At 43.8% G+C, this 12,377-nt stretch overlaps 1 protein-coding gene across 1 annotated transcript in view; it reads right to left on the bottom strand.

Moving 5' to 3' along the window:
* The window catches only part of GPATCH1 (G patch domain containing 1), a 52,686-nt gene that overhangs the window by 22,170 nt on the left and 18,139 nt on the right, over positions 1-12,377 (bottom strand). The window contains exons 9-11 of the mRNA XM_006887839.1: positions 8,695-8,774; positions 3,767-3,971; positions 1,354-1,650 (exon numbers count right to left, since the gene is read on the bottom strand). Of these exons, the coding sequence (XP_006887901.1) occupies positions 1,354-1,650; positions 3,767-3,971; positions 8,695-8,774 (582 nt within the window). The remainder of the gene's footprint in view (positions 1-1,353; positions 1,651-3,766; positions 3,972-8,694; positions 8,775-12,377) is intronic.

Genomic DNA, 12,377 nt, shown 5'->3' with positions numbered 1-12,377 from the left:
ACAATCAACGCCCACAGAAGTAGCAGCCAAGAAACCAGAAGCAGCACTGTCTTGGACAGGTGTGCTACAGAAGACCTCTGAACATGCTCAGGAGCAAAAATGCCACTTGAGAACTGCAGGGCACCCACCCCAAGCCACAGTACTCTCAACGTACTCACGTGCATGAGAAAGCTGGACACTGAGAAAGGAAAGCCAGAGAAGAACTGGTGTCTTTGAGTTATAGTGTTAGCAAGGCACACTGACTCTACCCCAGACTGCCAGGAAAACAAACAAATCTGTCTTAAAGAAGCACAGCCAGATGAATCGTCTTTTTCTTTCATGAATGCTTCTTAGAAGCAAGGACAGTGAGATTTCCTCCACCTCACACACTCTGAGTTCAGCAGGAGGGACTGTCACGCTTGATAAAGCAGAGAGTGAGTGACAAGGAGGAAGGCCTTTAACGAGACAGGCTGAACGGTGGCCGCAACAATTTCACAGCAGCTAACTGTGGAAATGGGACAAGAGGGGGCAATGTTGTGTCCTGTTACACAGGGTTTCTAAGACTTGAAAGTGGCTTGATGGCCCCAAACGATGACACTATTTTCAGTCAAATGTTAGACTTACTTTGATTCAGGGTTGGATGTTAGGATCCGAAGGGAAAGCGGCAATGACATCATTCCCTTAGTTGTAAGCATTTGTTACATGTTTGAATATAACAAAGAATTCAAGAATATGCAAATAGTAGAGCAAGTCCTGTATTTGTTGTTACGTGCCATCAAGTCACCTGTGACTCAGCGACCCCCTGTACAACAGCTCTGAAGCCTGCCTGTCCTGAGCCTGTCTCACTGACTCCAACACACCTACCCCCACTACCCCAGTTACTGTCTCAATCCATCTCATCCCGGGTCTTCCTCTCCTGTGCTGTTCCTCCACCCTTCCAAGCATGATGTCCATCTCCAAGGACTGGGCCCAAAGTCTGTGAGATGGAGCTTCAAAATCCTAGCCTAGTAGGAGAAACTCAAGACAGACCTGTTTGCTTCCTGTACTTACTCCTGGGCCCTAAAATGTAGAGAAACAATTGACTGGCTAGCTGATCTTTTCTTCCAAGCCCAAGACAAGGCCAAACCTTGTACTGTTCGCAGTTGATGTTGTGTGCCCTCAAGTCAGTTTTCACAGGCAGTAAATCACATGGGAGTAGATTGTCCATCTTTCTCCCATGGAGCAGCTGGTAAAGTCTAACTGTGTGCCTTTGGGCTGGCAGTACAGCTCCTCACCGCTAGGCCAGACAAAGCGAAAACACTGGCTGAGCAGGACGTTTCAACTTTAAATCTGGAGATAAGGCGAGAACATGAGGGACCCAAAATTAACACTTACCTTTGTGACCCTGTTTCATATTTACTAAGAAAGTTTCGTATCTTTTTTGCTTTTCTGGATCTTTTGCAAAAGGTTTGAAATTGCTGGCTCTTGTGTTGGCTGCTCTTTCACTCAACGCCAAGTGCCACGAGCTGTGTCTGAGGTCTGGAGAGGACGCCTGGGGTCTGCTGTGCGGGGCATGCTGGGCCAGACTCCCGGCCTTGAGTTGAGCTGCTTTAAGATCAGTTGCCTGCTTTACCTCCTTAATCCTTTCTTTATCTTTTTGGGACAGAAACTCTAAAACTGAAGTAGCTGAGCCTTAAAAAAAAAATCAACAGAAAGAGAAATTAAAATTCTCATATTTCTTGGTACACACATTTTCAAGAACATAAATTTATAACACTGGATATAATTATTTTCATATGTTGTGTTTTTCTTCATATTATTCCTGTGAACCACAGTAAAAATCAGAGACTCCTATTTTATACTTGATAAAGATGGAGTGTAACACTCGAATGTTTACAGAGCAAATGAGTAGACTGGGAATGAGAGCTGGCATCCCAGGCGATCTCCAGGCTCCAATGCCGCTGCTTCCACAGCTCCGCTCAGCATCCCTTCACGCTGGCTCAGGGCACAGCTACCCCCTGAGCCTTTGTTCACGTCACAAATGCTGATTGGACACTGACACCGTGCCAGGACCTGGGCTAGGGGCTGGCGATGAAGGAGATGAGGGCCTCCTTTCACTAGTAAGGAAGATGAACACTGGCGAAGCCAAAAACAACACAAGAGTGAAACCTAAAATAACAGGAGGACATGGAGAACAGTAACTGGGGTGCTCCTTAAGGCAAGGATGGTGAGACTTTGGCTCACGTACTTTGGGCGTATTGTCATGGGACAAAAAACATAATGCTTGGAAAGGTATAGGTCGGCGAAAGAGAGGAAGACCCTCAACAAGGGGGACTGACACAGTGACTGTAACAGTGTGCTCGAGTCCATCAGAGAGGATGAGGATGGCAAAGGACAGCCAGGGTCTAGATCAGCACTGCTACACGTCGTAGTCAGCTTGATAGCACCTGACCACAAGAAGCTGGGTGGGAGCCGCGCCCCTCACCCAAAGGCTGAGCGTCACCAGAGGCGATCTGTCCTGTGTGCACAGCCCTGACACCCAACGGAGGGTCAACTGTGTCAGATCCAACTCCGTGTCAATGAGCTTGAGTTTTAAGCTAGGTAGGTTGATAATGGGAGATGGAGGGAGGGAGCAGTAACTAATTTCCAGGTGGTCAAGGAAGTTCCGGAAGGTCTCAGTAAAAAGCTAATATCTGAGCTAAATCCTAAGTAACCAAAAAGGAGCCAGACACAAAATTCCAAGGGGAGTGACGTAGAGGAAATAACGCACACCAAGGTCTGGGGGGTGCTATTATGCTTTGCAGACGTGGGGGCCGAAAGGAGGACTGTGAGGCTGGGCCCCAGAGAGAACTGAGGAAAGTGGCAGAGGTCTGCTGGGATTGAAACAATGCTGGACTGGGGAGGGTCTTGCGGGGATAACCACTGCAAGTGCGAGAGATGCTGGCAGGTCGTAAAGACATTGATATAATCTGGCTCATCTGGCTGCTATTGAGAGGAACGGACCACATGGAAAAGGAGGGAAAATGAGGCTTCTGTGAGAATCCAGGCGAGAGAAGAGGGGAAGGTGGAGCCCAGGGAAGCAGGAGAGAGTAGATGCTTTCCCCATGCTTGATGGAGGGAGCTGAAGGACCTGCTAATGGATTGTGTTGGGGAGGAGAAGGAAGAGCGAGCGATGAGCTAGGAATCAGCATCCTTGTGCCTGGCCCGAGCGTGGGGGGTTTCTGTAGCTGAGATGAGGATTCCAGGAGGCAAGAGCAAGTTTGGGGAAGGGTGTGGGGCCAGGGGCCCTGCCGTGCTCTTTGTATTGAACCTGTTTGTTAGGCTCCCGAGTGGGGGCCAGGGGTCCTGCTGTGGTCTTTGTATTTAACCTGTTAGGCTCCTGAGTGGCCAGTGGCCACGAACACTCAAGTTACCTGTCACAGGGGGCACTTCGGCTGCAAGCTTCAGGGGATTCACCAGAGTTCTCACAGTTATAAGCTTTTATGAAAAGAGCTATTTTATCTTTCTTTCCAAAAAAGAAAAGGCACGCTTCCCCAGGCTGGGCAGAGAAAAGTCAAGGTACAAGCATCCCTGGTCTTAATTACATTCCTGGATAAATACCAAATGTTTGCAAATGAAAAAGATTTTTCTTTCCATAATGGGAATGGGGCAAATAAATGGTAGGGAAATGACAGATGCTAAGAAATAATTCTCTTCTCACAGTTTGGGAATAGGAAACCATATAAAAATTTTAATGGGAACCACTTTCCATTTTGATTTTAATTCACATTATTTCAACAATGATGTCCTCTTTCTCCACAGCTCATACCTGGAATAGGAGTCTCTCCTAGCAAGTCCCCGCGCTTAGAGGCATTCAGTTGGTGCCTACTAGGCGTCCCGAGGTCACATACTGCCTTTCCAGATGACTCTGATAACACCTGAAGTAAGTGGGCATTTTCTGAAGTTGCAGCTACAATGGGTCTGAAATAATGCACTGGTCGATAGTCTCTTGGCAACTCAGGTGGTGGATAAATCTTTAAAAAAAAAAAGCAGCAATACCAACAGACATTAGAGTTGCAATAAGATCATGCTTGGCTTAACCAAGAAAGCCTGCTCCCTTTGAGCACTGTTAGACCCAATCTCTTCCAGGTTAAAGTTCAGTACTAAGGAGAGTCTCTGCAGCTGGAGGGTCACCAGAACTGCACTGTTACAACAGCCAGGCATCTTTACTATCGCTGCTCTCCACTTCCACCCAGTGCTGTTCATAGATGACAAGAAAGAATCCCAGCTAACACAACGCACTGGCCCACATGTGGACCTGGCTCACTGGAAGCCGAATTCTGAATTTGGTAAGTTCTGAATGCAGTAAATTCAGAATTTGGTTTCAAAGTTATATTTCAGTTTCAAGTTGAAACTTCAGTCTCTACTTCTTTTCCTTTTTAAAAAATGCATTATTTATTTATACTAGTTTATCTACAAGATTTGAATACATTGTTTTTCAGACCAGATTCTTCCAATTTCCCTCACGTCCCCCTACCCACAAATTGTACAACCCCATGATTAATGCACCCCCTTGCACATCCCCACCCCTCTGCTTCCACTCCCCCCCTTGGATCTTCATATTCCTTCTGTTTTATACTTTTATATTTATCTTTGTGGGACTGAATTAGTTCACTCAGCATAATGTTCTCCAGTCCCTCGCAAGTTAGGTAATAATTTACAAAATCATTACTCCTGTGTGCTGCATTGTGTACCATAATTTGTCAATCCATTTGATTGTGGTTGGACAACTGGGCTGTTTCCATGTTCTTGTGATGGTAAATGCTGCTGCTGTGAACACTGGTGTACAAGTCTCCATTTGTGCCTCTGTTCTTACTTTCTCAGGGTATATTCCAAGCAGTGGAATAGCTGGGTCATAGGGAATTTCTATTGTCAGCTTTTTATTTATTGTATTGTTCTTGTGGAGATTACACACAGCAAAACTCAACACACTGACTCAGCGGTTTCTACACGGACCATTCTGTAACACTGGTTACATTCCTTGAGTCCCCCAGCCATTCTCATCCTCGTCTTCTTTCAACATAAAGTCACTGTCACTGCTCCCTAAGGTTCTTCTCTCACTTTTCAAGTAAATTTGATCCCATAAAGATAGTTCTTAAAAGAGCAAAATGTTCACAGCAGATATTTGTTATCATTAAACTAAGCTACTGTTTGGTTTATAAGGAGACTTCAGGAGGTATTTTTGGCTTAAGCTTTAAACATTATGAGGGCAACAGTTTCATCCAACCTTCACAACTCCAAGGAGGCTGGACTCTAGGGAAACTTGAAATTCTACTCTGTGTCAGAAAATTCATTAGAATAATTAATCAAGATGTTAGTGATGGTAGATACCACTCAGTTCTAATCCAGGAGGTCACTGGTCACAGAGGCATCTGGTCACATATCCATATCCTCCTGCTGGTCCTGACTCTGCTCCCATTGCTCCAAGTGAACAGACACCTAATGTTGTACCTTAGATGACCATTCGTAAGCTTATAAGACCCTAACAAAGCCTCCTGGTAAGGACCTGTTCTGTCAACCCAAAGGCACATGGTTCAAATCCACCAGCTTTTCCATTATAGAGTCTTCTCCTATGTGATTTCCAGCCTCTGAAAACCCACTAGAAGGTCAGCTACAAGCTGGTTCTGACTCAACGGCAATGAACAACCTAAGACCCTGGGCGCTACGCAACAACCTAGGAAGCAGAACAGAATCAATTAATGTTAGGCCAGTTAATTAGGATCTCATGAAGCCGTGATCCTAAACTCCCACCTAAATCCCATGAGGAATTTGGTTGTATGTATGCAGCTTCAGTAGCTTCCGCCACCTTTTAACCATCACTGTAAAAATATCTTAAAAAAAAATCTTTCACATAACTTTTGCCAATTTACTTTTTCACAACTTATTATCATCTTAATCCTCAGTTATGCAACCCTACCCTTAATCAGTTTGATATTTTTATCATGGTTAGCCCCTCCCTTCCACTCCTAGTAACCACAAATAAACTCTATTCTCTAGGCATGTGCCTTTTCCTGTCTTTGTGTATAAAGGTGACACAGTATTTGTCCTAGGATGATTGACTTATTTCAGGTACTATTTTGTTTTCTATCCAAAATATTTCTAAAAGCTAACTAAACTGAAATTGACATATATTTGAGCATTGTGGATATTTTTACTATTGTTAAGCATGAATAATGACAGAATTGATAAGGTAAAACAAGTATTTTTTAATTATTGTAAAGAGATCCTGTTCAATGAATGCACTAAAGGTCTCCCCTGCTCTTGGCCTAACAGATAGAAACCTAATATGGGATGTTTCTTTCTGAAGCTGTCTGAGAGCTGGGGTTAAGTCCACTCTGAACTCTGGAACCAGGGAGGCACTGAACCCTCTGAGACTGAGGCTCTCAAACTGAGCACACACTTGGGGAGTCTAAGCCAGCCTGCTGCATGCCTCCCCCCTCCACAGCCTGGTGTAATGGGACTTCTCCAAGTTCCCTAGAGAGTGGTGAGTAAGGTCTGAGCTGTGGACTTGGAACACGTGAAAACTCTTGAAAGAAGAGTGTGGCCGCCATCTCGTCATCCCTGGGAAGCCTGGTCAGCATGGCCGGCTCCTGCTTAGGCAGGGGATGTAGAGGGGAGTCGCCCCTCAGTGGGATTCGCTACAACTCCTTTCACTAAAAATCATCATCTTCTACCTAAAAAAAGGTTATCTCCCTAGCTCGGTTTTTATCATCTTGACCCGACCCCCTTCTCTGAAAGGCCTGCACGTCTGGATCAGTCGGCAATCTCTCGTGGAGCTCCCACAGGAATCAGCAGAGGAGCAGGCAAAAGGTGTGTGGGGACCTGCTCCAGGGCGCTTCTCAAAGTGCTCCTCTCCAGAGCCTAACTTCCTGTGCTGCTTTGACTCTGTCGCCAGAGGCTGGTTTTTAACGAGGTTAACCTGACGCTCTGAGAAAGACTTGATGGGCATAGCCCTCCTCTGAATCATCACCCTGCAACCCAGCTCCAGCGAGGAGCCCCCTCAGGAACCTGCAGGCCTAGCTCCCGCTATGACACTGTAAAGCCTGCTGGCTGGGGGATGATGACCAGCTTTCAGCAGAGCCTCCTGATTGAAATGCTCGAGGAAGAGTGTCCTGGCCATCTACCTCCCTAAATCAGGTAACGCAAACCTATGGATCACCATGGTCTGTCATGGCCTCTCAAGGCAGGACCAGGCTGCACTGGATTCTGCTGTCCACAGGGTGCCATGAATCCAGGCCAACCTGACAGGAGTTAACAACAATAACAACTCCTAGTGTATCTGCCTGTCTGGTGCCACATGGACGGCAGCTAACTGAGGGCCAGGACTTATTCTATTTATCCTTAAATCCCCACAGTCAAGTGAGTACTTCTCAACCTCTTCAAAATGTGTCTTCTATGTCCAGTAAAAATCTCACTCATTCAACTGAAACTCATGGAGACTCTCCAATGGGTTTTCAGAGTCTGTGAATGGCATGGGAGGAGACTTCCCACCTTTCTACCATGGAGGAACTGGTGGATTTGAACCACTAGACAGGGGCCACCTTTGGGTTAGCAGCACAGTTCACTCCTCATTAGGCTACCAGAGCTCCCTCCACTAATAGCAGCAGCTTACTATACGCCCTTACTGTGTTCAGTGGAACAGTATCAGACATGTAGACTTTACTTAAATTAGCTCCTTCTGTCCTCCAGCAATACTAATGGAGGCATCATTAGTATTCCCATTTTACAGATGAAACTGAAGCAAGTGAGGTACAGCAACATGTCGAGGGTCAACAGTTTGAGTAGTAGCTTGGCCAACCACCCAGGCTCTAGTGTCAGCGCTCTCGGAGACCAGTGTCCAAACACATTACCCATCAAAATGGAACAAATTAGAGCCACTTGGACACCAGATAGATTTTTTCGGGCTGAACTGCCCCCTGGGCTCCCCTCTTCTGGACTCCAGCCTTGGAGGTGCTTAACAAAAATTGGTTAAATTAAAAACAAGTAGGTGATTAAAGTGAGAAAAAGCCTGAAAAGGGAATGTGAAAATGCCACAGGCCGGGCACTCCTCGTGCGATAAACAGCACCCACATGACGTCTAGAGGAGGTGCCGTGGCCCCAGCTCTGGTGACAATTCCAGGAAGGAGCTAGGGTAGCTTCTTGGCGGGAGGGCAGCCTTTCACACGGGGCTGGAATAGAACCTCACAAATATAAAATGATCTGGGCTGACATGAAGAGTCCTGGAAGTGACCCACAGACACCTGGCTTCTCCCCCTTCTATTAATGGCCAAAACTATGTGGCATTACAGGTTTTTAAAATTTTGCACAGTATGAACTGTTGAACAGGAATTCAACTTGCTGTGTAAATTTACATCTAAAACACAGTAAGATAACCAAAGGAAAAAAGTTTAATTCACTGCAAGTAAAACTTTTACTGAAATGTCACTGTCCCTAGAATTGCCATATCTCTTTTTAATATATTTCTTTCTTAGTAATAATCACTTTTTAAAATAATCATTCACTTGAAGTTGAGATTTAAAAGATTTAAGATTTTTAATATAATATAGCCACTAGCTGGAGTCAATAAAGAGTAACTAGGATGTTACTTTTCTAAAAACAATGTAGTTATGTTTTAATTGTTAATATAATAATATAAAGTAAATAGCAGCAAATATCTTAAACACTAAACCATTAAAGAAAAGAAAAAAGACTTCTTACCTTTTTAGAAGATAAAGATTTAGAAGCCAAGGAGAATCCATCCAAAATTTTGCCAACATATCGTAGATCTTTCTCTGATTCTACAAAATGATGTCACTAATTAATTAATTTCATAATAAGACAAGAGGCTTCAGAAGCTTAGCTTCAAGAACATAAGTACAAAAAAAAAAAAAAGAAGAAAATAAAGTGGAAGAAATAACTCTAAAAAAAAAAAGAACATAAGTACACGTCATGTGTGACATCACTCTAAGATAGCAGTAAAAGGCACAGAAAGAATGGCATTTAAATCTCACACCTCTATTGATTCAGTGACTGGCAGCCCAACCCACACCACACCACACCTCCTACGTCTGATTAGGCTGCCAGGAGACAACGGCATGGCAGCACCTAACAAGCACCTCCACACGGATTCTAGGAAAACCAACTAAAGTCTTCAGGTAAAAACCCACCTAAAGTGCAGTAAGAGACCGAGAGGGAGAGGGGGTAAGATGTGCCACAATGAATGAAGAAAAATCCAACTTTTCTATAAATTTTTGTTAAAATCACAATTAAAATTTTAAAAAATTATCTAAAAAATAAAAGAGACTGAGAGAACAGTAAAGAGCACAAGTGTGTATGAAACAATAATCTCAACTATGAAAAAATCATTTTTAAAAGTAGGTGACCAATTTCCTTAGCAACTATCCAAATAAGAAACACAAAAAGTAGTAAAATAAGGTCATCCAGTAATCAAATCTTGGTGAAAACTATAAAGGTAATTTTCTTGTCTTTTTCACAAATGAAATTCTAACAAGATAAGACAATAAACTTAGGAAACTGAAGGACCTGGAGCCAGGATCTTCCACCAGTGAGGGAGCCAACTCAGAGACAGAGGTCCCCAATTCTCAAGTTCTTCCCATACACAATACTATCATATACTCCTTGCTGTCAAATTGGAACTGACTCATAGCTGACCCTCCAGTGGTTTTCAGAGACTATAAATTACTATGGGAAGCAATTGCTCATAATGCTCCCTCAGAGTAGCTGGTAGATTTGAACTGCCAATCTTTGGGTTGGCAGGGCCGCTTCTTACCCACTAGGCCACCAGAGCTTCAAAGTCTTTTTTGCACAAGCTACATTTCTTGTGCCTTGAAAATCCCTTCTGCATGTTAACCATGAGCATTTACATAAGGTAGGAATTTCACCCTAAACCTGACTACAAAGTAGGGCTGAGGCTTTCAGCAGGTACAAGGAAAGCATGTAAACTATTTTTCCCTAAAGATGAATCTCAATATTTCACTCCACATTGAACTCTGCACCAGCTCCAGAATGTTAAAAAAAAAAATGTGCCATTTGGAATTAGATTTCACATTTTGGGGATTTTTGTACTCTGAAGTCAGCAATCTTTTTCCTGTGAATTTTATTGGTTGTTGTGGTGTGTCATTGAGTCTGACACTCCAGTGGGTTTTCAGTGGCTGTGAGTCACTAGTCCGAAGGCTGATGGTTTGAACCCACCCAGTAGCTCAGCAGGAGAACAGACATGGGGATCTGCACCTGGAAAGATCCCAGCCCAGAAAGGCCAAGGTGCAGCTCTGCCCTGTCATACAGTCAGTCAGCGTCAGAACGGGCTCAACAGCAGGAGTCCACCACCACCCAGGGTAACTGTCAGTAATGACTCAGTGCATCACACAGTCCCGTGTAAAGTCATCAGGTCCTTCTGTGACAGCGATGACAGAGACCTTTCAAGTTTACACAATGCTTGCTTTGTGCCAGGTACGTACATTAAAATCCCTAGGAAATGGGCATGTATGGTCATCTCCACTTTGCAGATGAGGACACGGAGGCACAGAGAGGCGACTAACCTGGGCAAGGTCACAGGTGGTAAGTGGGGAAGACCTGACCTGGCACTTTGTCTCCAGGTTTTATGGTCACAATCTTTAAGCAAAACATCCTCTAAAGATGGTTTTGCATATATGAAATATACATAACTAAATAAATAACAGAATAACTGGGGGATGGCCATGTTTACACATTCTTCTGCAATACTTAGGTATTTCAAAAAGCGTATTTGAGGTGTAGTGTACAAGAGATAGATCCAGTGTTTGACGAGCTGGATGAAGAGGAAGGTATTATACAGTGAGGGGCTCAGCTGATGTAATTCCATCACTAATCAATTGTAATTAATAGTATAAAACAAAATGTGTATGAATGATTAAATGAAAAACCAATGTGATTTTATAAACTTATAAAAAATTTCATTTTTAAAATGAAAAAAGAATTCATATTTTATCTGACTGCAACTGAAAATTCTTTCATTTTTTAAATAATTCTTTAATATTGATTTACATACATATATATATTGTTTCACTGACACACTTTGTGTTTTCTGCATTGCTCCATTCACATTGTTTCACATTATCATTCCCATACATAGGTTTTATGAAATTAATCACCATTGATTCATGTCTGAAAAAACTTTTAAATAGGCTATTTTACATTGTGTTTCATCTCCTATACTCCATTTAGGTTGTCACCATTAATACCACAATCACATTTATTCACTCTTTTGGGGTAGATACTTTCTCAAATACTGAGTATAAACATTATGAGTTCTCACAGTCCGAGTGGATTATTTCCTCACTTTACACATGAGAACTCTTATTCCAGAGAGGTTATGAGTCAAGGTCACACAGCTGGACAGTAGAGAGTGTGGATCCAAATCTAAGTCTAAATGACTCCGAAGTACATGAGGGAGCTTGGTGACTTAGTGGTAAGGAACGGCACTGCCAGTCCAAAGGCACAGAGTTCAAACCCACAAGCTGCTTCACAGGAGGAAGATGGACAATCTCCTCCCATGCTATTTACTGCTTCTAAAAACCCACTGGACAGTCAGATATGGGTTGGTTCTGACTCAATGGCACACAACAACAAATCCCTGATACTAAGACCTACTCTAAGGAGCTCTGGTGGCCTAGTGGGTAAGGAGTTGCACTGCCAACCCAAAAGCAAGTGGTTCAGGTCCACCAGCTGCTCCATGGAGAAGGACAGGCAATCTCCTCCCATGTGATTTACAGCCTCTGAAACCCCACTGGAGGGTCAGCTAGGAAGTCAGTTCTGACTTGATGGCACATAACAGCAATTCCTACCCTCTATCATCTCCTTTTACACCTTTTCTGGAAAGAAACCTGCATACTCTTTAGAACTATAGGACCCGAACCACCATTGACTGTTTGTTGTTGTTGATGTTATGTGCCGTCGAGTGGTTTGCGACTCATAGCGACCCTATGTACAACAGCCCCAAACCCTGCTCTATCCTGTGCCAATTCCATTGCCTCTGACACACCCATCCCGATTACCCCAGTCACTGAATCAATCCACCTCACAGAGGGTCTTCCCATCCTGCGCTGTCCCTCCACTCTGCCCAGCATGATGTTCCTCTCTAAAGACCTGTCTCTCCTTACAACATGTCCAAAGTATGTCAGGCGAAGCCCCAGAATCCTTGCCTCCAAGGAGCAGTCTGGTTTAACCCTCTCTAGAATGAATCTGTTTGTTTTCTTGGCAGTCCATGGTACATTCAATACTCTTCTCCAGCACCACAGCTCAAAGGCATCAATTCTCCTTCTGTCCTCCCTAGTCATTGTCCAGCTCTCTGATGCATAACAAGTGATTGCAAAAACCATGGCCTGTATCAGGTGGACCTTAGT

The sequence above is a fragment of the Elephantulus edwardii genome, unplaced genomic scaffold, assembly GCF_000299155.1.
Source record: "Elephantulus edwardii isolate Elephantulus edwardi_28Jun2011 unplaced genomic scaffold, EleEdw1.0 scaffold00062, whole genome shotgun sequence".
Classification (NCBI taxonomy): Eukaryota; Metazoa; Chordata; class Mammalia; order Macroscelidea; family Macroscelididae; genus Elephantulus; species Elephantulus edwardii.
This window is presented reverse-complemented; position numbering and strand designations above follow the sequence as displayed.